Source organism: Chanos chanos, chromosome 8 (genome assembly GCF_902362185.1).
Source record: "Chanos chanos chromosome 8, fChaCha1.1, whole genome shotgun sequence".
NCBI lineage: Eukaryota > Metazoa > Chordata > Actinopteri > Gonorynchiformes > Chanidae > Chanos > Chanos chanos.
The window spans coordinates 12,386,281-12,414,051 of record NC_044502.1 but is presented as its reverse complement, the minus strand read 5'-3'; the positions used below and the strand labels follow the sequence as shown (position 1 = coordinate 12,414,051).

At 41.9% G+C, this 27,771-nt stretch overlaps 1 protein-coding gene across 2 annotated transcripts in view; it reads right to left on the bottom strand.

Annotated features, from left to right (window-relative positions):
• Positions 1-19,908, bottom strand: part of epha7 (eph receptor A7) — a 56,118-nt gene extending 36,210 nt beyond the window's left edge. For both annotated transcript variants that reach the window (XM_030783309.1, XM_030783310.1), the window contains exons 1-4: positions 19,815-19,908; positions 18,083-18,147; positions 16,265-16,934; positions 2,645-2,800 (exon numbers count right to left, since the gene is read on the bottom strand). In XM_030783309.1, coding sequence (XP_030639169.1) covers positions 2,645-2,800; positions 16,265-16,934; positions 18,083-18,147; positions 19,815-19,908 — 985 coding nt within the window. The remainder of the gene's footprint in view (positions 1-2,644; positions 2,801-16,264; positions 16,935-18,082; positions 18,148-19,814) is intronic.
• Between the last annotated feature and the right edge of the window lie 7,863 nt (positions 19,909-27,771).

The following is a 27,771-nucleotide window of genomic DNA, read 5'->3' as shown; positions in this document are numbered from 1 at the left end:
GAATCAAGTCGTAAATTGGAGGTTTGGAGGCACTTGGGGACTCCTGGGGAGTGGGACTTAAGTAACCCAGGCAGTAATCCTTAATCTACAAACATGTTTGGTGACCTCTGACCCTGCGCCCACATTGTGCACTTCTGGTACAGAGAGGATGAAGGAAATGAGGAGGAAAGAAAGAGAGGGTCTCGCTCTCTCTCTCTCTCTCTGTCTCAACCTCTGCTTCTTGCTAAGCTTTCAGTCTGTCCTAGCAACTGTTAATGGGGTGGAGTCTCTCATGCGAGATGTCGACTTGAGGTAGTGAATTTGAAGGGGGGGTGGGGGGGTGGGGGTTGCAGTGAGAGAGAATGAGGGGCTGGTCTCAACTACCCTTTTCAGACCCCGCTAGCGCCAACGCTTCTCACAGCTGTCGCGTGATTGATGTTGACTCCCAAACCTGTCAACGACTCCCGTCTTTTCCCCAGCTACCAAGAAAAAAAAAAAAAAAATCTCCCAGTCAAGTCCCATATATCTCAGCAGCTTCCAGGTCTGCATGAGCCCGGTCGGAATGTGTGTCACACAGACGGGATTATCTGGCGGCATGCCAAAATACACGACAACAAAAGATATTTTCGACCAGCTTTCCGGCCTTATATCGCTCCACGGTGACAAAAACTCTCCGTGCATATCGGCGCTACATCTTAATCTTTTCTTTTTTTTTTTTCCCCCCTCCACTCTTTCTACCGTCTGAATTTCATTAAAATCTCTCCTAATCCACGTTCTGAAGAGATGTGTCTCTCTGTTTGTCTTGGGCTTGAGGTTCTGTAGGTTTACACACGTTCATTTAAAAATCTGTCAATCACACTGTTTATTCAAGAAATGTAAATTCGCCTCCAATTACCATTCAGCTACACGATGCACTAAATCCCACACAAAAAAAAAAAAACATCCAAGACAATTCAGACAGACACAATAACTTAATCCAGAGATAATTAAGGTAACAGTCCTCTATAAAGCTTAGCTAACAGGAGAAGGGAAACAGAACTTCAAGAGAAGAGGCAATTTACAGACCCTCAGTACAGTATTTCCTATCTTATGTGTGTTTGTTTGTTTGTTTGTTTAAGTTTGGTACAGATTTATCTCATTATACGATTACTGCTATTGCCAAAATACATTTGGGATTCCTATTACCAACGTTAACTGTGGATTATTCAAGTTTTTAACTTTCCATGTGAAATATCATTCAAACTGTTTCTTCAGAACAGATTTTACTGTGTGTGAAAAGCAAGGGGGGTGGGGGGGGGGGGGGGGAGGCTGATTTTTCATTGTTCTCTTGCGTGTATGTTTGACTCTCTGGACGACACAAGAGGCAATTGTGAAGAAGTAAAGAGAATATTTTCAGGCCTCAGACAGAGGTAACCACAGCTCAGCCCCGGTGCAGAGACTAATGGATCCGTCATTCACGCTACCAGTCTGAGCGGCCACATGCTGAACATGGGGGCCTCTGTCTTCTCACCGGCTCCTGATTGGAGAGCGCCAGGCAACAATTAGGCAAAACTGCTTACAGTGTGTTTCGTCGCTGATACAGTCACGGAATGAGAGAAGATCAAGAAAATGTATTTAGAGAGGAGAATGAGAGAGACAGAGGGAGAGGGAGAGAGAGGGGGGGAGACAGAGAGAGAGAGAGAGAGAGAGAGAGAGAGAGGGAGGGAGAGTGAAAGAGAGAATGCTGGTGTAATGTGCGAATGATAAATCAGCCTGTCACAGAGGGATTGCTTTACCTTATTATCGGAGTCCTTGCACCACCCTTTACTACACCCCCTCTCGGCTTAAGTCTAATTTCACTGTCCCCACATCCTCTCTCTCTCTCTCTCTCCTTCTCTCTCTTTGTCTCGCTCCCTCTTTCTACTTCTCTGTCTTTGGAGCAAAGGAGACGATACCCCCCCCCAAGGCCTTGCCGAATCTGTTTTGGAGCAGATTTAGGACTAAATGAACTCCACCCTCCAAAACAGATCTCATTCCCTGAACAAACAAGTCATCAATGCCTCTAAACAGAATTGCCACATTGGTCTAGCCCAATGCATGCACGGACCTGCAGCTGACTGCATTTGCCATATCTTGGACGGGAAACAGTAAATTGCTGCTCTGATCATTAGCTACCAGTATAAGAGAGGGAGGGCGGGGGGGGAGGCAACCCTATCCCAGCTCGTGTGAGTGATTATTGGGACGCTCAGACGCATTAGGAGGCTGAGCACGTGTCTGCCTCTGGAGAGGAAGGAGAAAAAAATCTGGACTTCTGGGAAGACCAGAATGGGTATTCTCAGAAGGGTAGTCTGGGCTACGTCTTTATGCACGAGTGTGTTTGTGTGTATGTGCTTGTGATTGTGTGTGTGTGTGTGTGAGGGATACACAAACAAAGACAAAGAGAGCAGTAGAGAGACAGAAAGAGAGAGAAAATGACTCAGAGAGAGAGAGAGCAAGAGACAGAGAGAGAGAGAGAGCAAGAGACAGAGAGAGAGACAAATAGAGAGAGACAGAGTAAAAGGGAGGGGCAGAGAAAAAGGGAGAGAGAGAGAGAGAATAAAAAGAGGACTATGAGTGAGTTAATGTGAGGGGTTTCCTTTGGGTTCACCCTGAGTTGCTATAGTAATGATACAGTAATGATACTCACTGGTGCAAGCGACTGAGGGCGGGTCAGACAGCGCTCTGTAGTAACCGTCCTCACAGTCACAGCGCCATGATCCCTCCCGGTCATTATAACTGTGAGCCGGACACCGGGAACACTGCAGGTCCTGAGACGAAGACTTGTAGAACCCACGACCGCACGCTGCTCCCAGAGAGAGAGAAAGAGAGAGAGTGAAAGAATTAGCTTTACGCTGATGTAATGTCGCCTATTAATCTTCCTCATTCCCTTGGTAATACAGTGGATGATTGTCAACGCGACATAAATCAAACGTACGAAGACTGATAAAAGAGCAGAAAGGTGGGGAAGAGAGAGGGAGAGAGCAAGAGGAGCATTCCAGCTTGTTCACACTTGAGTTCACATAAAAAAAAAGAAGGGCATGATAAACCATAGCGTTGCGGCTGTGTTCACATCTTGGAACAGCTGGTGTTTTGGATCAAACTGGCCCTCAGGCATCACAAGCCTACTTAACAAACCCACTTAGAATACAGCTGCAAACACACGCACACACACACACACACATACACTCACACTCACACACACACACACACACACACAGACACACACACACACACACACACACACACACACACACACACGCATACACTCACACACACACAAACACACAGACACAGACACACACACACACACACACACACACGTACACACGCCGCTTCTACAGGAGACAAGCTGGCGTATGTTTACTTTTGGAGTGCGAACATTGATCCATCAGTAAATACAGATGAGTTTTTCCGAGAGGCCCGCTGCAACCTAACGGTATGAGATGTCCTGAGCAGACCCATCGCATAGCACTAGAACACTGCCAAGGTTAAAAAAAACTTAAATGGATTATTTCAGCGTTTCACCTTTACTGGTGGAAAAAAAAGGACAGCCAGAATGTTGCCAGGTATCAAAGACAGTGAGAGAAATTAAGGGCACGTAGCCGCAGGCGCCGAGCGAAAACCGCTTTAACACGTTCCAATGACAATGAGTCATTTACACACTGAATTTATTTCATTTGGGCATATGGACGATATTACAAATGAAAGATCACAATGATGTGTATCCACAGGAATTTTAATTATTCCTAGTCCATTGTTTTTTAATTTGCTCTATGGCACTAAAAAAAAACAGGCAGCTACAGTTCAGGTGAATCTAATTTGTGGGCTAGGTATTAACAAATTATGTCAATTTCCTGTTGTGTAAAATCGAAAAAGGTCACACCACAGATGACCTTCAAGTATAGAGCGGCTTTTTTTTTTTTTTTTCTAATTTCCTTTATTTTGAAATAATGACAAATCTAAGGATGTGATATTTAGGACATAAGAAGTTATACAAAGTAGCTCAGAAGTGGTAATAATTGTCCAGATTTCCTCAGCCTTCGCTCAGCTGAGAGAAAATTCCATTTTAGGTCTTGCCGTTTGGTCTTGACACTTTAGAGCGAGTTAATCCGCGGCCCAGCTGTTTGTGGAAATCCCACTTTAGCTTGAGACAGAATCTGCCCCATGTGATTCATACTTAAATCCGCGTGGAGCCCCAACCTCTGCCAGCGTCCGTGAGTGAATTTTAACGATTATTATGGGATATGGGTATAGATTTCCGCCCCCCCCCCCCCCCCCCCAATCCACACACATACACACACACTCTCTCACACACACACACCCCTAGCCTGAGTCAATCATTTCCGATTTCTAAGTTCCATCTTTTCTCTCGCTCTCTTTTTTTTTTTTTTTTTTTTTTTTTTTTACAGGGGTTCAGCACATTCTGGCAGTGTTCTGTGAAAAGCCAAAAAAGGGGGAGAGTACAGGCCTCCAGCTCGGCTCATTTTAACACCTTCAGCGTGGGATGAAGAGCCTATGGGACGAGGTATCCCCTGTTCCAGTTACATGAAAAACCTGTCGCTGCCTATTTACCTCACTGCACCCCGGCTGCCAGGAACCAGCCCTTTCTCAGACCGAGCCACGAAAAAAAAAACCTTAAAAAAGAAAAATGTGGGCTGCATGATTTTATCTCGGGTATTTCTTTACGTGCGAGGCCGTGTAATTGTAATTGAAAGCAGGATACGTTTACTTTTTAGGGCACAGAGCTGTGCCTTATAGGGTGATGAATAGAGCAGATTCGGTGCTATGATGTGTATCCACCATTGAGTGCTAATAAGAAACAAAAAAAAAAAAAAAAAACTACCCATGAGGGTAAAGCAGTGTGTCAGTTTGTCTTTGAGAGTCTGATCTCCTGTATGGACAGAGAATCCCAACTGACTCCGTGGGCTTAAAATTCAACCGCGTGGCACATGCTGCTCTCTCGCAAACATGCTAAGATTAGTGTTGTCGCCCAGTCACCCAAAACAGGAGTCCTCTTCTAAAGCAAGCACTTCTGACTTCATGCTTCCTCCACCGCGCTGTTTATTTTTATGTTTTAGTGATCAGACTGTGTTTATCGATGTGTCTGAGTGGCCCCGGCTATCCTGAGATGTTTACACAAGCAACCAGGCAGCAAATTAGGCTTGAAACCCGGCGGTAGTGTGACAAGACTGAGACGTTTGTGAGTTTGCCTTCTTCGCTTCAGATTTACTGAGAGTGACATGAACAATCACAGCCATTCTGGCTCTGCGTTTCCCGGCTCCTGTACCGCTAGCCCTTGCCCAGAGCCTGGCTAACATGTTAGCATTGCTAACATAAAGGGGAAAAAAAAGTTTATGTTGTTCATAATGAATCGATATCGATAAGGTAAAAGTGGATGTACTTTTTTTTTTTCTTTTCTGCGTTTTCGTTTTGTTTCTTAATGTGGAGGTCGGGGGTGTTGAGCAATTATCCCTGTATGTGTCATTTTATAGTTGACTGTGTGTTAGTTGAGTAATCATGACTACTTTAGTTTTACATCACCCCGTCTGCCACAGAATCCGTGAGAACATGACACATACCGTGTGTGAGAGTCAGACACTGGAACAACACTTTGGCTTAATTGCCCACTTTTTGCCCAGAACTAATGACAAGCCTTGAAAGAAATATCTGTCTTCTTAAAACAGCAAGAGATAGCCAACGTTTAAAGGAAAAAAAAAAAAAAAAGAACTCCAACACACACACACACACACACAAAAAAAAACTCTTAGCTAAGTACTTGCAAAGTTAAAAGAGAGGCTCGGTTGAAAACCAGCTCTGTTTAGGCTGCCAGTAGTACAAAAGAAAGTAAATGGGATGTGCTTGTTGACATGGGCCGTGAGAGAGAAGTACCGCCGGGAACAGCAGACTCATTTACGACACAAAGAAATTAGCCGGTCCTTACAGAGCCGCGTCGAGGTTAAACGGAAAGACAGAAGGAGAGATTAAAACCGTCTGACGTCCCTCCGATCCTCCTAAGAAGGCGAGAGGAGCCAGCGTCTGTAATTTACCCTCCACACATTCGCATTAAGCGAAAAGGGGAAAAACGGTCCTCGGTCAGCGTTTTTTTCATTTTTTTTTCCCCTTTCTCTCCGTACACAGCTCTGATAGAGCTGGAACGCCGCACAGACCAGTAAAGAATGCTGCTCGGCTCCCAGGGCTGGGAACGTCTCAATCACAATCCACGTATTGAGGGCACCCGGTAAAAACAAAGAGCCGTTATCTGGCGTAGGCACATGCGCCAGAAATAAAATACTCTATTGGTTTAAAGATACTGGTTTATTTTTTTCTCTCTCTCTCTCTCTCTCTTTTTCCCTCCCCCTCCTCTTTTCTTTTGTGTATAGCTTCTTAACATTCTTGAATAGGCTCCAAGAGCTTGCAATGTTTAGTGACTGAATGCCAATCTGTGAAAGGGACAGTGAAGGGAGGAAAAAAAAAAAAAACAAGAGAGAAGAGGATGGATGAGATGCACAGTTGGGGGTGACATTTTGTGAGAGTCTGACATATCGTTTCCTGTGACCATAACGGATGATAATTATTTCTCATGTCTTAGCGTGAGAGGCTGGTAATTCAAATGTTCTTTTTTTTTTTTTTCCTGGCACTGGTTAATCTAGGCCTTCGATTGACAGCTATGGTTTCACAAGTTAGCCCCCTGAAAAGCATTGATGGTACATGCAGTAGTGCCACGAGTTCAATTTTACTTATAGTCTGTAAAACTCGGAAAGAAACTCTGCTCCACTGGATTTAGTCTCACAGGTAATCAGTGTGATCTTTATCGGCGATCAGAGATACAGGGGAAATGTGGGAGAGGGCGGGCCAAAGTCAGTATAACGTTTCCAACATCTGTCTCTGCTCAGTTTAGCGTGGCCTCTAATAAGGATGGCCACTTGACTCCAAAGCACTGAGCTAGGGATAAGGCAAGAGCTGAGCTGAAACACACACACTCACACACACACACACACACACACACACACTTCTGAAGGCCGTCACCATGGCTGCCGGTGATGCAGGCTGTCAGGTCTTTGCCCTCCCCCCCTCTCCTCTCCCGTCCGGTCTGATTCGGCGTTAAATCCGGCCGCGTCGTGAGGGGATGGATGTGGAGGCGATGCTTGGAATGGACGTGGACGGCGGGAGCGGAGGATGGAGATAGCAAGCCATTAGAGTGATAAAGGAGAGCGAGAGAGTGAGAGACCGGACGACAGGACTCAAACACACGCAGGCCCTGCTGCTGATGGATGCCAGATGGAATGGGTCAAATACGATAAAGGAAACAGTTTATTTTCTTATTTCAAATCGCTCGTGCCTTCCCTAAACATTCTCCAATTCTGCCGCCGTCTGCACCGGCGATAGGGAATCGTCTTTATACATACCGACTCTAAACACAGCCTCGCTAAAGCTCAAACACAGACATGGACCGTTTCTCTTCTTTGTTTTATTCTGGGTTTTTTTTTTTTTCCCCTCCTCCTGAACACTCACTGATGTCTCCTTCGTGTCTGTTTGTTTTCACCTCTGTATTTTGTTGTCTGGCAAGAGTTTGTTTATAAAGTTTACAGAGATTCACTCTTTTTTCACCATTTAACTCTACTGAGAATCACTGCGACTGTCCATGACAAGCAAGCAATCTTAATCTCCATCAAAGTAATGATTATAGATGATTACCATGACTACGTTCATCCGCTACGCGTACTACTGTCTCGCTTCGTTCAGAATGAAAACTATATTATGTTTCTCAACATATTTTTCATGATTCTCCTTTAACTGGTCCTTTACAATACCACTGAACATGCACGTAAAATCTCTCTGCTAAACACTGATCAAAGCGACAGGTGCTAGCTGGTTTTAGCCTCCTTGTGTGAATCAGCCTTCAAAAAAAAAAAAAAGATTAAGCATCCATAAAGTCAAAAACAGAACAACCAGCCTTTCACCTCCAAACATTTGAATATATGCCCTGTAGAGTGGAGGTGTCTAGGCAAGCCCTGGAAACAGTGGCAGAGCAAACAAAGCAGGGTGAAGCACTAAAGCCCAGCAGGAAATCCTAGCACAAGGGATAAAGTTTCAATTCCTGACGCTTCCATACTGGTACTTTTCAAAACGCCTACTCCCAGACTTGGGCTACGGTAGATTCACAAAATCTCATCAAAAAAAAAGATACTACAATCAGATGACTTTAAAAACTGGCAGATTAAATGATGACAAACAACATGATAGTGCTTAGTTTTAATTCATACGGAAAAGCCCACACATTGCTGGAAATGGAACAGCCTGGATTAGAGCTATATTCCCTTCAGACACACACACACACACACACACACACACACACACAGAGCCTATTCATTTGTACTACCTGTGCTGAGAGCAGATAAGTAGCTTTTCCCTCCGAAACAAAGAGACGATTAGCATTCCCTTATTTCATGCTAACAGACACATCAGCCTGCCCTCTGAATGCCCCACCACACCCTGAGAAAGTTCTAGAGAGACAAGACTATTTTAAAGTCAAAGAGCCTTAACAAACTCACACAAAATTAAGTCACACTGAAAAACATACTTTTTTTTGTAAAGTTTTATATAAAAAAAAAACAAAAACAAAAATGAGCAGACTGACAGCTAAACAACAGCCCTTTTGATTGATTAATGATTGACAAGGCAAATGGCCGACATGATGATGCGGTCCAGCTAAAATGTGTCTGCTTTAACTCATTTTTAACCCAAACACACAGCTTGGCAACATAATATCTGTGCAATTACTACTGAATGGATCGCATCCTGACAGTCCCATTTGTGTTGGCTGGAGGTGGACAACCCTGCTGCCAAGAAAGAATCTCTGAAACTCTTTTCACATGAGTCATGTGTCAAACGCCACCAACAGTAATGCGATTACAGTTAAATAGTGTCCTGAAACTAAACAGATTGGTTTTGTCTACGCTTGGCCACCCAAATGTTCAGTAACAGTCTGTCTATTTTTATTTGTGTGTGTGTGTGTGTGTGTGTGTGTGTGTGTGTGTGTTTTGATTAAAAATAATAATAGTCATTTGAAATCTTTCAGAAGCAGAAAAGAGAGCACGGTTAAATGTACACTGGCATTTAAACTCGTGTCGCTGTTTGCTGTCAGATGAAAAAGTAGACTATGCAGAAAGACTGTGTACCTGCAGCACACTCTCTCTAAAGGATAGCTTGATTTATAGCCAAGATTCGCAAATAAAAAACAAAGGACATTTTAACATTAAATCAATTACGGGATACATAATTTATAACGCTCGTTCTGCTTGAGAAGAGATCGGGCCTTGTCTCAACCACGCGCAGAAAAATATACGTGGGTTCTCCTCTGGAAGAGAAGTCTTCAACGCTTTCATTTATCATTACTGTGTTAGCTTTTCTAAATGAATTCTCCCTGACGCACAAAACGCTCCTGCTTAACCGTCTCTCGTTTAGCACATTTAACAGGCAAGACGGAGGTCTTGTGTGTGTGTGTGTGTGTGTGTGTGTGTGTGGTTGTGGGAGAAAGGGCCTAAAGTTTAAAGCGAAGTCACTACCTTAAATAGTGGATGTGGTAAGCTGAGGACTGAGAGACATTCTGATGAAAGGCATAATGGTAGAAAGGGGAATCAGCTTTTTTTTTCTTTTTTTTTTTGGAGAGATAAAAGAAAGAGAAGCCCAGAGGTCTGGCCAGACCCAGGCCCCCTGACCACCACAACTAATCAGTGCTGAAAACCACCCCAGTCAGCAAGTTAGCATTATCACAAAAACTGCGCTAGCCCCCCAACCGCCGGACCGCATGACTTCATAACAACTGCAGCACGAGAGTACAGCATCAAACAAACCAAGTGCTCTTTCTCTCTGTGCTCTTCTTCATCGCCATAGCCTGTAAACACACAAACATTCACACACACGCACACACACACACACACACACACACACACACACACAGTCTCTCTCTCTCTCGCTCTCTCTCTTTCTCTGTGCTCGCACACAGTTGAAGAGAAAAGCCAAGTTGCCACATGGGGCTCAGAGAGCTATCGATTGGACACTAAATCAAATCTCCCGGTTCCTTTCAAGAGTGCCCAATTTAAATAAATGCTAATTATGCATTTATAGATTGTAATAATCAGGTAGTTAGACAAACTACCTTCCTGTGTCTGCCGAGAGCATTTGCATTTACTCTGGGTCCCTGCTTATTTGGAGACATCAAATTATCTTAAGGGGGGGGGGGGGGGGGCAGTATTTCTCGAGTGGAGAACATTACTTTTTGCCTTTATTGATCTTTCTGGAGCACAATGAATTTACTTAGAATTCGATTTAGTAATAACCTGGCAAAGAGACAAAGTCAGTGCTGGCCTATAAAGTAGGTAGTGTTCCTCTGTGTGATGCGTTTGCTCTGTTAAATCCCTTATTATGGGAAAAAGAAGCATTTCCTCTGTTTCTCATTAGGACAGTCAAGCAAAGCTCTTTCCTTCAGAGAGTACAAAAGGGCCTTGAAAAGGTTCAGACTGTGATTTAGAAAGCTATAATAAACAAGCTATTCGTTTTAATGCTGGATCCAGTGGTCTTCACCCGTAAATATACACCACGACTTCTGAAAGGAAAAAAAAAAAGGAAAGAAAAAAAAAGAAACAAAAAACGCAACGTTCCCAGGGATACGAAAACAAAATAGCCCGTCTGAGGGGAAACTCCTGAAGAACGAAAGCGGCGTATAAACGCCCAATATTAAAACACAAATGCTACATCTTCATAAGATATGTTATTACTTTTAATTCCATTTAGAAAATGTTCATTAGCTTTAGCCTAATGCCTGAACACTGACTGCAGAATGTCTTCATTCGAGTCGTATTCTGTTTGTTTCATTAAGTCCAGGTTCCTTAATCCTTGCAAAAAAAAAAATGTTTTTTCTAAAAATTAAAAAAGGATAAGGCACTGTAAGTAGCTCATTAAAACAAATGTAAACTCCAAATAAATTATCCTCTAAATACATAATGTCAGTCACTGTTTGGCTGAAGTAATGAGGTTTTTTGTTCAACAGTGCACACAAAGCTTTGAAGCAAGACTAACACATGTTTATATAAATACAAACAGTTCCTAACGCAAAAATGATCATACAAGTGGGTTTCAAGACACAAAAACTAGTGATGCGCCACCATCTGCGACAGAGAATAACTTCTTTCTCTCTATTATGTGCGGATTTCCAAACACAAACAAAGCGTTTTATTCTCCTATTAAAGCGAATCACGTGTGGATATTTCAAAAAGAGTGGAGATCATTCAAAAGACATTCATCATTTTCTGAGCGTGAAAGAGGAGATCGTCTCCTTACACAATCAGAGGCAGCAGTATTTTCTTTTCTCATTAGTGGAAAATGTTTTAGTAAACACGCTTTATCCCCTCCAGCGCAAACAGAAAGAGAGATGAGATGAGAAAACTGAAATAAAATCGCTTATTTGAGCTAATCTGAAAAAAAAAAAAAAGAAGAAGAAGGGACCTTTGCCATTTCGCGTGGCGTGGCATCGCTGGGGTCGTGTCACCGGGGTCGCCCGCTGGCCATGCGTGAGGTCACTGAATATTAACTTCATTTTCACATGATTGCAAACAGTGTGAGCAGTGGACAATGGAGACATGCCCGTTCTGCTTAGTAACCCAAGCAGCCGAGCTGACAAGCAACTGCCATGGAGGAAGATGGATGGTGGCGGCAGTTGACCTTTGCCTGGCTGAGGAGTGACCCCCCGTGCCCCCCCCCCCCCTCCCTTTCACCTTCTCCACAAAAGCCTCCTCGCAGCCAGTGGCCGGGCCCTCATCTTCACTCGGAGTAACACGTCCGGACATCTCCATCAATCCCTTCTTTTTTTTCTGTAAACTCCTCTTCTGTCTCTCTCTCTCTCTCTCTCTCTCTTTCTCTCTCTCTCTCTCTGTCTTTAACTAGCCAAACCTTGGCACACACGTCTTTTTCGGTAATTGCTTGCCGCTGTCTGTCTGTAGTGATGTGCTGGGACAGGAGAAGGCAATATGAGGATAAGTGTGTGTTTGTGTGTGTGTGTGTGTGTGTGTGTTTGTGTATGTGTGTGTGTGTTGTCGAGTTCAGTGCAGTGCCGCCCAGGGCTGTAGGCCAGGCGAAAGTGATATGTGTCCAGGTTGGAGGGTCTTAACACCTCCTGAACGTGTTGGGAGGGATGGGCTGTCAGTGCGTCTCCTCTGGGAAGCAAAGAGAAGGTGCCTCAGCACTTCAATCTCCTTCTAAGAAGAAAATCAATAACTTATTACATAACCTCGCAGCCTCCCCCTCCCTCAAAGACACAGCAGGAGGGAGAGAGAGAGAGAGAGAGAGGGAGGTTCCCCCCTTCATGACAAAAAAAAAAAAAAACGACACATCTTTCCAAGCTTTTGCTCTTGTTTAAAACAGGGTTCTGTAATTACATAGAGAGAAAAACAAGAACTGAGCTTGTGTGGGTAGACCATGGAATGTCTTGAAACCATTTACTGTTTACTTTTCCGTAGATATTGAGGATAACATATTGACTAAATCACTATGTCTCCTAAATGAAAACAAATATTGTATCTTCTTTAAACCCGAGCCGCAATTCCTCGTGGAGCTGGAAAACCAAACCCGGCAGTACTTTGTCTAAGCTGTGACTAAACAAACATTTGTATACATCGATAGCTAAAAGAGATCAATAACAAGAGCTGAGAGCTGTCCGTCAAGCCCTGTTTGCATTGATACACTGAGACCATAAAGACACATCTGTGAGTCCCACAAAGCAAGCTACCTCCCTAGCTCACACAAAACACAGGAAAAAAAACCCTAGATTGAGTCGAAAATGCTGGTATTCAATGACCTCTGTCATGCCAGAGAACAGCACCACCATCCATCAACAGATTAGTCCAATCAGGACAGGTTTAAATCCAGTGGCGAGCCCCGGGGGACAGCGGGGTAACCCCCCTCCCTCCACCCCGACATCGCCCCCCCATTAGAGTAATGAAGCTTACTTACAGTTGGTAATGGATGGCCATTTTTGGAGGGAGCAGAACATTCGCACCTTATCAATCAGTCTAGCATCACAACACATCAGGACCCCCTGACTCTAACGTCATTTGAAATGCAAAGCGTGGCCTCGCATGGCTCTGTCAGTAGGCAGAGTGGAGCTGCCTGCTGCTGTTGTTACCTTGGCTTTTGTGGCTGAACCCGTCAGCTCAAGGCCCTCCCTCTGGGTCTTCTCTCATCCATCACGCTCAGACCAACTTCTGTCCAACTCTCTGACACTTAGAAGATGGATGGTGACGGTGCCTGCCGGATGCTAGTGCCACACGCTAATTCACTCGTTAGCACGTAGCGCTAGCAGCAAAGGATTATTCCTGGTTTATCTTTTACACTCTCTAAAAAAAGCTGTGGGCCTAATGCACTCGGGAGACTGGGCCGACCGTCCGTTTTTTCTCGGGCGTTCACTCTGTCAAGATGCTATTATGCGACGTGTTAAAATGAAACAACTGGCATTCCCAAGATTGTGCAAGAACTCCGGGAGGGGGGGGGAGAAAAAACAAAAAAAAACAAAGACGCCAATGTCTGTCCACAAGAGTTCTTTTTCTTTCTTCTTAAACGGTTCGCTTTCTGGAAGTAGCTCCTGCTAAACAGGAGTCGCGGATAAATGAGCGCTATTTTTACAAGACGCAGCTCTATGCAAATACACCCAGGGGCATGCTGCAGGAGAGTTCAAATGCCCTTTTTCAGCCCCCTAATGACACTGATTCCCTTAGCATTGGCTCTGGACTGGCCAGAGAGGGAGAAACAGAAAGAGGGAGAGAGAGAGAAAGACAGAGAGAGAGCGCCACTGAGTCAGGCAAACCGCTGCACAAAGAGTTAAGGAATGAGAGGGTGAAAAATGTGGAGGGGGGGGGGGGGCAATCCCCTTCTAGAGGCTGGTGATGAATGAGTAGATCAAAACACTCATTTTGGAGGAGGTTTGCACATACACACACACATACACACACACACACACATACACACACACACACACCCCGAGGAGGTGTCTCAGCTGACGTGACTGACAATTCAACTCACCTACTAGATCCCCCCACCCCCCAACCCCATACCGTACTGCTGAATTTTGCATGTGGTGTAGAGAGCCTTACACTTGTTTGAGTACGTGTATGTGTGTGCGTGCGTGTGTGTGTGTGTGTGTGTGTGTACAGTAGACAGAAAGAGACAAGAACACAGAAAAAAAAAGAAAGAAAGACAAAGAGAGAGAGTACGAATATTGCAGAGTGAAGCAGAACTGTGAAAAGAGCCATAGCCTACAGTGTAACTCAGAGGAGTGTGTATAGGAGTGGACTATAACCCATACTGTACACTCATATCCCAGCTGTATATTAAAAGATCCCTGTCTCTTATAGACCTGCATATTAGGACACAGTGCAGCACTGTTCTTCAAGACAGAGGACAGAAAAAAAAAGAAAAAAAAACGTTGGATTTCCAGTTTGATTTGCTCTAGGGAAAGACTGAGAGGGCAGTTTAATATCAGGAGAGCGAGAGAGAGAAAACTGCTGATAGTGCGGTTTGATTCTCATTTTGTTTAGATTAACTACTCCTGTAATATTCTGGCCAGTCATGCCAGTACGAGAACAAAACTCATAAACTGACAATGCCAGAGGAAGAACAAGGACCAGGCATAACACGTTTTGTGTGTGTGTGTGTGTGTGTGTGTGTGTGTTCCTGACAGAAACCATACCACTCAACAGACAACTTACTGCTAAAACAGCCATTTCCATTACAGCTTTTGACATTACATAAAATACAATGTCTTTTATGGCTTCAGTCACTGTTTATATATATATATGGCAAATCTTCAATACATTGTGCCTGCTCCAACATTGCACCCCCCCCCAAAAAACAAAAACAAAACCATTTCGAAATTCATTTAAATGTACCCAAAAAAGTACAGCTCCAAAATATGTACCATTATTGTACTGAATGTGGACTGTGTAACCTAAATGACTAAAAAGCATCCTTCAACTTTTCACTTCTATCATGGCTTGTCTTTTGAAATGGCTTTCAGCCATAAAATCCCCTCTTGACGTGTTTCCGTGACAGTGAATAGGTGGCTTATTTTGAGCTTTGGATAATGTAACTGCCTCCCGAAGCACTCTTCACACAGTAACTTAATGACGTGGACCCGTGTGTGGCTTAAAAGCTATGCGTACCACAAATTTTACAGAGAAACATTCACCAAATTATTACTGGACCTCAAAAGACTGGATGAATTTATACATTACAAAAGGCTACACCAAAAGAGCGTAGGTAGTTTCACCACCCAATCTAAGTGGTTTCCTTTCAATCTGCCATGATTTTTTTTTATCTCGCGAGTCAGGTGGCAACCAAAAATAACGCTTTATACCGTCAGCATGACCTAAAAGTATCTTAATTCTAATTGCAGGCACAGCTGGTCTCTACAAATCAGCGAATGAGATGATACCAAGTGGGTATCCACGGTGACTGTAATTGCATTTCCTGTTAGGGTCCTTCATAAATATCCTGCGGCCTGCGTGCCATAACGCCGGCGACCATTTGTTTTCCCTCTCTGTCAGGGTCGTTTGTGAGAGGGCAGAGGGCTGGCGTGTGATTGGCTGGATCTTCTCCAGACCTGTGTATTTTCCACGAGTGATTGCTTTGGCCAGTAGCCAGAAGAAGGTGGGGGGGGGGGTGGCTGTAGAGGAAAACACTGATCTGGACTCAAGTGCGAGTTATCATTTAATCCCAGTTTCAACACAAGCACAGCTATAAATTAAAAGCCTGGTAATCAAATAATTAACAAGGATATTCCAATTAGAGCTTTTTTCAAGAATGTTTCTTTGCTGTTTTTTTTTTTTTTTTTATTTTCTGGTCATGATATTCGCTTTTTGTCTTCATGTTATCGAATTTTATTGTTTACACCCAAAACACTTTTTAAGTATTGCCTAAACTGTCTTTTGAATAATTGTCTTGGAAATGGAGCACACCTAAAAGCAATGTCTAGACATTCCGCTAAACTGTTGACTTTCTGCTGTAAATGAGTCTTCAAGTGCTCAGAACACACAAAATTATAACAACACAATTAACATGAGCATGTTATAATCATATCAAAATACACAAATATAATCAATGTCATTTTAAACTAGTTTTATAGAGTTGTAATGCCTGTTTCTGTTGTGTTTGTGAGGCTTTGCATGAATAATAGTGAATATGGTGAAAATAGAACAGCTAGCATGCCTGTACTCACGTTCACATGCATCTCCTTTCTGATGAAATCCAGCTTTACATATACATTTCCCAATGGGCACCAGCCATTCCCCTTCTGCGCTGCAGTGCATTTTGGGTGAGTTATCGGCCTCCTCCTCTGCGTCGCTGACGCACGTGCCCTCCACCTCGACCAAAGAGGAGAACTCTGACCCCGTCACCGTGTCCGGGAAGGTGGCCAAATTTTCAATAATCGACCAACATTTCTTGTAATAAACCTTGACAGAGACCAGAGCAATGCAGGCTCCTACATCCTGGAAAGCCAGGTAGAAACCTCGCCGTGACAACGGCCCAATTATACGCACTTCGGTATTCAACTTCATCTTTCTCTCTCCCAGGTCCCCCTGGGTGAAACTTTCATCCGCAGCAATAGTGTCAATTTTCACATACTGGCTCTCACGTATATTCCTGCCCACCTCCGAATCGGTTTCCTGGTAATACAAGTTGAACGTTTCTTTGCATGAGCCCACCACTCCGGGCAGGCTGTTACAATCCCTCAAGGTGAACTTCAGTTCCACAAAGATCCTCTGGGCATCCCCCTTTTCAATCCAGTTAGTCCGAAGCCAGTTATTCTGATTGGGTTCCATGACTTGGCAAACCTGGTAAGTGCGAATGGGGGTGTAGTTCTCATCCAATCCACTGATCTCTTCCCACTGTGAGAGCCAAAAACAACCATATTAGTCTTCTGGTCTTTGCTTCACTTTTCTTTCTTTCTTTTTTTTTTTAAACGTCTCAACATGTTTTATGAAAATCTGTGGGTTACCTCATTCTCTGAGGAATCTGTTATAGCATGTCCGTAGCAAACATATCGTAAGATGAAAAAGTGTCATAACTGCAGTAGCTGGTTGACTTTATGTACTACTTTAAAAAGGAAATATTATGTGAAAGTGAATTATTTTGCACTGTGTTTGGGTAACCTTTGCCATTGGAAAAAGTAAGCTTGTTGACTGAATTTGTACATCATTATCATCATTCAATGAGCAGATGCTAAACTGAACAAACATGGCTAATGGTAGTCCTTCAATTTGCTTACTAATGATTAGAAAAGTGTTTTTAGATTGTATTTCTATTGTTCAAAATACTAAAATCTACACCAGTAACCAAACAGCAGCCTATGGTTAAAAGTTCAAATGAGCTAGAAAATGTACCAGGGCTGATAGAAACTGAAACTTAATCCATAAAGATTATTTAAATCAACAGAACAAAATGTGAACAAAAGCATAATCTTCTTAAGAAAAAATCACCTTGCGCTATTTCTGTACTTTTTTTGCAGTAGGTTTGATCCCATGTCTAGCAGCAGTAAATGCAGCAAAATACATAAAACTGATCTGTCTTTTTATTAACAAAGAAAATGTTACATTTTTCCCTGGAAAAGGATTAGAGACCAAGGCCTTGGATCCTAAATGGAAGTCTACATCGAGACAACTCCAGATTACAAATGTGACACATTTGAGCAGTCTGGGAACGCTATTGTTATTTACTTTAATTGGCACGAATAAACATCTTGTTCAAAGGCCTCTTCTCTAATCAAAACACTTACGTTCAACACAAAGTCAGTCGTATTGCATTCAACTGATTCAGGGTTCAGAGATAATACATCTTTTGGGTTATGACCGCTCAATTCAATTGTCATTTTGGCTTCTGTTATCCTAAAAATAAATTCTAGAGCAATTCAATCACTTACGAACCACAGCGGTTATTTTAAAAGTAAATTCACCAGAGGTAAGTATTGTTTTAGAGAATTATATTAGCAGTCATGTTTGTTGCTGTTACAAATGAAGTTACCGAGCCTGCTACTTACCCCGCTTGGAGGAGAGGATATCCATTCAAGCTCTGTTTGCTGTGCCTTTGAATCCAACAGGATCACTGTCGACAAGAACAAAAGAATGTGTAGTTAAAATAATGGCTTTCTAATTGTGCTAAGGCTTGCGAAGGTTGGTAGCTCTCTCGTCTACAAATATCTCAGTAACTTGAGAGAGAGCGAATGACCCATTTTCTAGATACAGGCGACTGGAATTCACAGTAAGAAGCAAAGCACACAGGGACTTCAATTGCAAAATAAGTCTCACACCTCAGTACCTCTGGTTAGCACCTGCTCTTTCGTACAAGAAAAAAAACAGGAGTTTGTGTAGTAGCATGTAGCTTAACACGTGTTGTTTACCTTTATAGTGGATTCTGACTATTATTGTTTTAGTTTCTCTGTCGACCGAGAGATAGCTTGAGGTGGGGGAAAAACTCAACTGACTACTACTTCTAACTTAATTAGGTGGAAATATGTTCAGATGCATGGATAAACAAGACGTGTAATTTTAAGCCGACGTTTAATCATTTAATGAAAACCGAATTGGTTGGACCCTATGACTCTTATATGGTGAAATTCTAGTTAATGTCATCCTGCCCCATGGGTCGCAAAACGCATAAATATCACCCTGCCGCAACAGAGGCAATGTGCGAATTTTATCTTTCGGGGAAAAAGACGTACGACTTTTTTTTTTTTTTTACAGTTAGATTTGAAATTAAAAGCAGAGTGCCATAATAGGACCTGTGGACATTTTCCCAACTAATGTTCAAATTTGAAGAAAAAGAAGTAAAAACAAAACGGTTCGACAGCTCCAAGCTAAACGAAGATCCCATGTAAGATATATGAGCATGTATACAAGTAACCACAGCGTTTTCCTGCATACTGAAAATTGTGTTGACTTCTATTAATATATGAGGTGTATGCTACGCAATGCCGTATGTGCCTTCGGTCCCATATGTGCGTCTGAATAACTTGAGAAGAACATTAGGAAACTCACTGTACGACTGCGGTGGCTTTGCGACCATGAGAATCCCTCCATGACTCTGATTCACTGAAGGTCATTTTGGATGAAAGTAAAGGAAAACTGTCATAATTACGACTGATTCCGAACATAACCATGTTTAGACTAAACGTGGATACGATGAGGTTAAACTGATTTTGGGCAGATATTCGTGGCTAGATTTGTTTTTCTCATTTTCAGTCACAAACGCTCTGATAGTATTTTCGTCTCCCTAGAACTCCACATCATAGCGCGTCGTATGTGCATGTATGTATCCGCAGTTTACTGTAGGTTATTTAATCCGGGACGAGTTTTCATATTCAGCTGGCTGATGCGATGCTGATACACTCTGAAACAGATAGCCTTAGTGTTGGCTGTCATCAAGTTGGCCGCAAGGTTTTCATGAAAGTAGCCCATGTCTTAATGAGTCTGGGTTAAACATTGCCGAGTATCAGAAACTTCTGCGCACAATTATCGTTTTCATTTTGTTCAAATATGATTTGTTTTTACGCGCACAATAAAAACCGCCTCTGTACTTGGCAATAGTAACAGCCTGGGCACGGAATCACTACGCGTTATTATATTGTAACAAAATTATAAGTTGCAGTTGGAAATTTCAGTGTCGTCGAGTCGGTCAACCGCATTCAATTCCGCCGAAACCTGATGGTGCCGACACTAAATCTTCGGGATGCACTGGTAAGAATGTTAATCTTAAGAAACTTTACCACTTACCTTCTCTTGCATTCTGTGCTACTCCAGTGTTCACAAAACAACATAAATGAAGGCAAAATATAGTCCACAAAGATGGAACCGAGGTGGAAACCATGGTGCAGTTGGAAGTTAGCTAAATAGTGTGCGCTTTCCACCGCAGCGTTCCCTTCCCATTGACGACGCTACACCAGCTCTGTGAGAACAAATTTGCCGTCTCTCACTCAAATACTAGCGGCAGCTGCTGGGCGGAGACTGTTCGGTAGGCTATAGAATGGCAAGCAGTTAGACAGACAGGGACCAAACCTACCCAAGGCTAGTAAAAACTGCTCCGTTTGCTGCCATAGACGAATCACTGTGTAGCCAAGGCGGATCTTTGAATGGAGATGCCCAATGGATTTGTAACTCTCAGCAGAGAATACAATGTTTTATTGAACAATGGAATATATTAGTGCACTTATCTGGCTATTCTTAAGATTGCTTTAAAAAGTTATATTAAGCAAAGTGATGTTACTCAAAACTATCACGAAGTAAACCTGGAGTATGTGCTCTCTCAGCAACACTGCCTCTTTCTAGGAGTATTCAAATAATTCAAATCAAACGAGGTGTGTGTGTGTGTGTGTGTGTGTGTGTGTGTGTGTGTGTGCGTGCGTGTCTGTGTGTCTGTGCTTGTGTTTTTGAACAAAACCTCTTTGATGAAAACAGAAGATAAAGATATTTCCCCTCCAAAAAAAATGTCAGGTTTAAGTTATGATCTATTGCAGTTACTCTAAATTAGCCAGAATGAGGAAGCTCATCCTCTGTAAGAAATGGGAACTTTTTCATTTCTTTTATTTCAGAGCTCCATAAATCAAAATATGACTTGCTTTTTGGGTAAGGCAGCTATATTCCTTATGCCTTGAAACCCATACATGGCACATCTATAATTTTGAGAAGCTTGTGAACTTGATTTTTGTAGAGGAGCAGATGTGTTTGTTTTGCTGTATAATTTATGCCGTAGTTTAGGTATATCATCCGTTATTAGATAAGTGAAAAGGGACCTGCATATTGAGTCACATTGTTTCAGTTCAGATATTTTCAAGCACATATTGAATTAAAAAAGAAAAGGGAATCTCATGTTTTTCAAAACAGCCAAGTGTCCAAACAGGTGTTTATAATATATGAAGAAAAAAATATTATTGTTTTTTCTTTAAATTTTGTTTAGTGTCTTTTCATTTCTTTTTTCTTTTCTTTTCTTTTCTTTTCTTTTCTTTTCTTTTCTTTTCTTCTTTCTTTCTTTCTTTGGTTCAGCGACTAACCCAGATCAGTCTAGTCATATTATTAAATGCTATTGAATGTCTTCAGATTTTATGTTTTTCACATTGTTTTCCACTTTTTTTACATTCCAGTGTCATCAAATGATGAATATAATCGAAGAGAGGGGAAAACATCTGTTCTTGAACTGAAGAAGCCTCTTCTTCTCAGGAAGTATGTTGGACATTGTCTCTGTGTGTGTGTGTGTGTATGTGTGTGTGTGTGTGTGTGCGCGTTTTAGAAGGTCACCTTAAGATAGCAGGAGTCCCACTGTGATTGGGCATTGAGAGAGAGAGTTTGTCAAATCATTATGTTGTGTTGCTGCATGAGATTCAAGCCCCATAAAAGCTGACTGCTGGGGTCTTAAGTAGCACTAAAGAATCAAGATAAACACTAAACACAATTTAAAAAGTGTCAAGCTAATTTCCTGCCACTCAGATGACTTGGCAAATTATGGATAAAATTATAGCTAGAAAAAGAACTCATTATCGCTTTACGTACAATGCATTTGTTTCAGGTCACTTATGAAGCTCCATTACTTAGAGCAAGTCAAACAACCGCAATTATAGCCCACAAATATTGATTAATAAACTGTGTACATCGTAAATGGATGGAGCTAGACAAGGACTCACTTCAAGGTTTATTTACCTCCACTTTTTGTTTGTTTGGCCTGTTTATTATGCAAATTATTGCTAATCCACTTTACCCTTGATGCATGCTTCAGTATTGCTTTTATGTCATATCCTTAATTGTAACAATATTAAACTGCTTTCGAGTTTCCTCAATTTAACATTTTGTTTGATGGATTGTTATTAATACCCAGTGACATAAATTTGTTAATATCAAGAAAAAAATGACTACATAATTTCATTTTGAGAGTAATTCATTTTGACTTGCTGAGCTCCTTTGAATAACAGTGTTAGCATCAGAATACGTACAGCAGTACTTTAAATGTATATCATTTTGCTTTTGTATTTTTACAATGACAAGACGCTAGCCCACCACAGTGGAGACTCAGATTGGTGTCCCAGTGGTGGTTCTTCGGACTTGACTTGCTGTCCACGCGGACCGAATCGGCAGTGTTCACAGGTGGGAAGCCGACAGGGGATCATCTCCCAGTTGTTGTCATAGCGACTCCCACTGGTTGATCAGGGGTGCTAGATTAGTGGTGGACAATTACAGTGAACCTCCACACACGTTAGGGACTCAAGGAATATTCTTCTGTGGTCTGGTGACAAGACGTGGTTGGAGACTCTATATGTAGTAGAGGAGATATGTGACAGTCAGACGTGAGAGTTGTGTAAGTGACGGGGAATTGGTAAAATAAGTAGATAAAAGGTAAAAAAAAAAATCTTGGTCATTAGAGTCTCAGATAACAATGTCAAGTGATGCAGGTGTATCTTTTTAAGTGAGTTTACTATTTATGCTGAAGAAAAATAAGAACAGAAACAAAATTTGGAGGGGGGGGGGGGGGAAGGTTCTGCTGTTGTTCAGTAATGGCACACTTCATTTTTCCAACACGTACTCATCTGCCACTTCCAAAAATTGATTTGCATGATCAGCTTAACGTTGCTATGGCGACTGTTAATTGGGTTCTATTGTTTCTGTGGGATTATGTTGTTGTGGTCATATGGAGATGACACTTTACACAAGGGAAGTTGTACCTGGTCCCTCACTGGATAAGACACTGTATCCTAAGGGAATGGATGTAATCCTTTCAAAGGACGCTGTAGGTTTAACACTCAATCAAGTTAGCAAGCTGGTAAATTCCATTATGTTAGTAAAGATGCTGAGAAACAACTGAAATGTGCTTTTTCGGGCAAGAAGTAAATTCTTCGAAAATGTGAGACTTTTCCCTCTAATTTTTCATGCAGCAAATGACAAACGAACTCCAGGACAAAACAAACATTTGAAGAACATTTATATACTCTTGTTGAAATGCAGACCTTGAGAAAGTATAAAAGCAACATTGTTCAGGGAAGACTTGTCTTATCAGATCATTCATTTAGCATAGCTGATTCCTGGAGAGTTTCCAATGTAATCAGTTTTAAACCTCTGACAGATTTCTTCCATCAGCAGGTATTGACATGCACTTCTTTATTGAGATTACCCCCCCCCGCCCCCCCCCCCCCCCCAGCCACCCTCCGGGAGCAAATCATGTTTCGCTTCATCCTTCTCTCTCTTTCTCATTCTTTTCCCTTCACAAGAATCCTAACATTAGTGTGGAGATGAATGGAGAAGAATTGTAAGTACTGATGAATAGCGTGATGACTTGTTCCTCAGCGGACCCTGACTGTGTGGGTAATAGGGCTAGAACTCCTCCTGAGTTGCGTGCTCTTGTCTGATCCCCGCAGCAAAGCTGGGTGGAGGCCCGCTGGAAAACCCTGAAGACCCTGAAGGAAAAACCACCCACATGTTTAATAGCGTCCAGGAGAGAGGGAGAGAATGAGAGAGCGAGAGAGATCAAGAGAGAGAGAGAGAGAGAGCCTAGAGGCCATCAGAGATATTGGCTCATTGAGCTTGAAGGCAATATGGATCTTTTTATAGTTGGGTAACATGGAGGGCCGCCAGCCCCAAAGGAAATTTCAAATGCTGGACATTGCACTGGGCTTGTCTGTGGGACAGCTAACACCCATTTGCACCTGACACTGGGTTTGCTGATACAGTCACATTTCTGCCTTAGACAATTTTTTTTTTTTTTTTTTTTTGCCAGGGTAAGATTTTTTTAAAAATGTAAAGTAATGAAGTACAAGTTTGAGTCCCTCCCAGTCTCCCACAGTCTTTAAATACATATTAGGCTAACACTAGTGCCTTGGGTCAAAATGAAGTCAGTTTATAAAATGGGTGACCCAAAAAAAAAAAAAAAAGCTGAATACGTGTTATCCAATTAGCTAATTTAAGCAGAGAAACTCACCAATATATTATCACTGAATACAATTTCATTTATACATTTTAAAGGCTTCATTTACTTGCAATTTACTTTACATTTACTTACCACAACCTGGCTGTATTCTGTCCTCAAGAAACTAAAATTTCAAACGAGCTAAAGGAAACAGAAAGTGTATTTTAATTGACCGTGGTTTTGAAATAGTTTTTGCTTTGAGATATTTGTCCTGGAGAAACAAAATGTGACTGGTGCTTAAATGGTGTGTAAAGAAACCCTCAGCATGACAGTCCATCATTCATAACAAGAGGCTGTTTAACTTGACTAATTGTTTCTGCAAATGTAAATGACAATGAATGGCAACGTACAGTTCCACTTGTAATCTAATTCACAAATTAGAACAATCACGACAATAAGTCATGAAGACAAGAATGATTTTGAACAAGGCTAATTCGCATACTGATGTAAGAAAAAAAAAAGAAAGAAAAGAAAAGAAAAAAAAATCATGTGATTAGAGTACTGTCATTCTTTAGAGCAACAGCGATCCATGTTTCTCAGTGTTTATTTGCCTGGAAATATTGTTTTAAACCTTAACGATTTCTTGCAGTCAAAGTATGTGCGCCACATGTAACGTTCAATCAATCCTGGGGGTTTATTTCAATGAACAAGTGTGTGTGTTTTTTTTTGTTTTTTTTTCAAAGAATTCCACGTCTAAACGACTTTGAACCATAATACAAGTATTGAATTCTGGTTTGTGTTAATGCAAAGTTTTCATCGTGTTTTAACACCTTTATAAACCGGAGAACTATAAAATGTAAATATGAAACCTGTTCCCATAAAGGAAGACTGCAGCTTGGACAAAGCTGATATCAGAGACATGACGTGTTTGTGACGTGAACCTGTGTGAATGTCCTAAACAGCTGTTATCCAGGGATAATTTATGTTATAAAGGGCAGCAGAGTCTGTGTTAGCATTAGCAATCATCGCTATGACCATTCACACTGCCCTGCTTGTGTGTCATTGCCTTGCTAAAGGCCTGTGGGTACCAAAACATTCCTGTATGACAGATGAAGACATACAGACAGCTACGAGCGCTGAAAAACACACAAGGCAGAATGCCGCAGTATGGTTCATGTGACACGACTGGCCGAGACTGTTGATGTCTAAGACTATGTTTTGGAGTGTTTTTAAAAGACCTCCATCTAGTGCCTGTAGCGTTAGCATGCTATTTAGCAACCTCTGAGTAGATGAAAAGGTAAAAAGAGAGAGAGAGAGAAAAAAAAGAAATCAGCCTTTGAAGTACTGGGTGTAGCTTTGTTGCTACAGTATGTTGGAGATGAATAGACAGTCTTTCTCATGTGCTAGCATGTCGAATGTGATTTGTACAAGAAAAGAAAGCTGAATACATATCGATATATCATATATGCAGCATTAACAAAATCTCAAAACCCCCATAAAGTCATAAAGTTGTTTTTGGTGTCGGTTTAACACGTTTTGGGATGTGAATGAAAGAATGGAATGAAAACTGTGAATGGCAGGTTCATTCCCACTTGATCAGATTTAAAAACATGCTCGCATTTAACGCGCTTTAATGTGTTTAAATCTGTCTTGCAGCGAAGTCTTAAACCCGCTCGTGATAGAGGGAAACTATACGACTGTGACTATTAGGAGAGCCACAGAGGGACTGTAAAAGTCCAATAACAACCTGCAGTCTGCTACATCTAAAACAAGGATTAAATTAATTACCTCTTCTTGCCCTAAATTTCAGCAAACCATTAAGACCTGAATCTATGAATGCTAGGTTTTCATTTTTTCAAGGATAAAATATCTCTCTGTTCTACCAGCTTTGATATTCTGTTATACATAACATGAAACATCATATTTTTTGACATGAGACACTGATTTTAATTTAAGATTAATGTTTGTTTCTCCCAGCTCTTCATGTTAAGCAGGTGCTCAGTCGTACGTGAAATTTGCTCCGTTGCCAAAAATAAGAACTGCTTTACTTGCGTCGTTTAAAAGCCCTCTGCTCAGGTATTGCACTCAGTCACAGCGTTTTGTGTTCCAAATGTGGTAACGGTGTAACATTACTCAACCGTCTATAAATCAGCCGAGAGAGAGAGAGAGAGAGAGAGAGAGGGAGAAATGGTCTGAGTCTTCTTGTGTATCTGCGCAGCATGAAAGAGTAGAAGGTGGCCCCATCCAACCTGAAGGGATGCCCAGAATGGAGGTGTATTATTTCACTTGTTTCTCTGGCGGCATGAGCTGAAACGCAGACAGTATTTGGTTTTGGTGATCCACGGCCTGCCGGCGTGAAGCCGCTCCAGATTACAGAGCGTCACGCCTCTGTCTCCGCCTCCCTCTGATTCGGCCTATCAGCGCTTGGTTTTGCCGGCTTACATACCGCCGGCCCATTCAGCTCATCGACTGATTATCATACACACCTGTTTCTGGTTCAGACTTCAGCATATATACTCCTTTGTTTCCATCTGCTCTATGCAAAGTCTCCAATTCCACAGAGTACCTGAGCCTTGTTTGTCCAGTTTGTTAGCGTTCCTATTTCCATGTTCTCAAACCTGGTCAGTTTCCTGCTTTCTGAATCCTTGTGTGACCTTTGTCAGTCTGATGCTAACTTAACATGTGCGTCCTGCTTCTCTGTGTCATTACAACACCCAGACTATCTCATAGTGTAGTTTGATCAGACACTTGCCACTCCTTCCTCAGGAAGACATAACACAGAGAGAGAGAGAAAGAGAGAGAGAGAGGGAGGGAAAGAACGATCTCTCTTCCCTATTATCTACTCATCACGTTACAAGATTGCTTATTGACCCATTCACATTCTTATAATCTGATATTTCAAACGATGAAAGAGCATTTTTTAGATGTATGGGTCTATAATTCTTTGCCCGCGGCTCAGCGTCTATAGAATGCATGTGACTATTAACAGAATGAGAGCTTTTGTGAGAAATGCCAGCCACTCGCTGCGTTGTTTGTGAAAGCAAAAGAGTTTAGCTCTAGTAATATTCAATATGTACAACAGTAATAAGCTTGATTCATGTTACAGTGACAGCTGTCATAATACAGCTGTAGACATTTGGATGGAGATTAGTCGTCCTTTTATGCAAAGGGGGGGGGGGGGTTACCAAAATATGAAGTGCATTGATTTTTAATTTCACAGGAGCACAAACTAATGGAGATCCAGCCACCCTCTGTGTTTATTGTTCAATCAGAGCACTAATGATATAAAGCAGAGACTAAATGAGCCTCCATCAGACTACACACACACACACACACACACACACGCACACACAATCTGTAATGACATTCTCCAGAGCATCTGTGGTGATAAAAGCAAACAACATACAATTAAGCCCCTGAAGGCTTTGACTCCCAGGCACCCTACCATTCATAAACATGGATGAAAGGGAAGATGAGGATATTCATATGGTCTTGTTATCGAGCAGCTGATACCATGGTTTCATGTCCTGTATTTACGCTATCATGCAGTTATTGTCTGGGTTTTCTTTCTTCATTAAAATGAAAGGAACAGACCTTTACACTCCATTTATTCCAGGAGAATAAGACACATTAAGGTATTATACAGCGAAAACTGGTAGAACTACTCTGTCTTTTTTTTTTTTTTTTTCCTTTTTTCAATACACTCAGACAGCTAATATCTTTACTGCAATTTTGTTTTTGTCCTGAATAGCTGTGTGCAGTAATTTTAAATCTAGCTCAATTAATAATTTAGCATGTCTGTTCCCTGGGAAAATGAAAAGCAAAAAAAAGAAAAAAAAGGATGCC